Raw genomic sequence first — 424 nt, 5'->3', positions numbered from 1 at the left:
CGGCGTGTCCAGCCCCGAGCCTCATCCTGCCCGGCGCGGCCACCAAGATGGGAACGAATTAGCGGAGCTTTGCCGAGTGTGCCACGCTCGCGCTGGGGTGTGCCACGCAAACAGGTTCACTTCTTTATCGTGCCCTACAAAACCGTCCCTGCTTCCTCCTCCAAAAGAGGCTCTTCAGCCCCGCAGGCTGCGGTGCCACACGTCACTTGGCAGCGACCCTGATGCTGGCGTACTCGGAGCAGGCTGTGCCGGGGTTCCTGCCGTGCCGCAGGGCCGTGGGCAGGGGCTGGAGATCAGCGTAGTGGATGTCATTGTCCTCCCTGCCGCTTTGCTGCAGAACCACACACAAATGGTGAACGCTGTCCCAAGAAAAACCTCACAAAATTCCCCCCAACGGCAGGTTCAAGCCAGGACAGCAATGCCA

General features: G+C 61.6%; 1 protein-coding gene across 1 annotated transcript in view; it reads right to left on the bottom strand.

Moving 5' to 3' along the window:
- Positions 1–202: 202 nt before the first annotated feature.
- Positions 203–424, bottom strand: part of LOC104505836 (tyrosine-protein phosphatase non-receptor type substrate 1-like) — a gene marked incomplete at its 5' end in the record, with an annotated part of 1,499 nt that continues 1,277 nt past the window's right edge. Inside the window, one exon of the mRNA XM_010146557.1 lies at positions 203–331. Coding sequence (XP_010144859.1) covers positions 203–331 — 129 coding nt within the window. The remainder of the gene's footprint in view (positions 332–424) is intronic.

The sequence above is a fragment of the Eurypyga helias genome, unplaced genomic scaffold (genome assembly GCF_000690775.1).
Source record: "Eurypyga helias isolate BGI_N326 unplaced genomic scaffold, ASM69077v1 scaffold42832, whole genome shotgun sequence".
Taxonomy (NCBI): domain Eukaryota; kingdom Metazoa; phylum Chordata; class Aves; order Eurypygiformes; family Eurypygidae; genus Eurypyga; species Eurypyga helias.
This window is presented reverse-complemented; position numbering and strand designations above follow the sequence as displayed.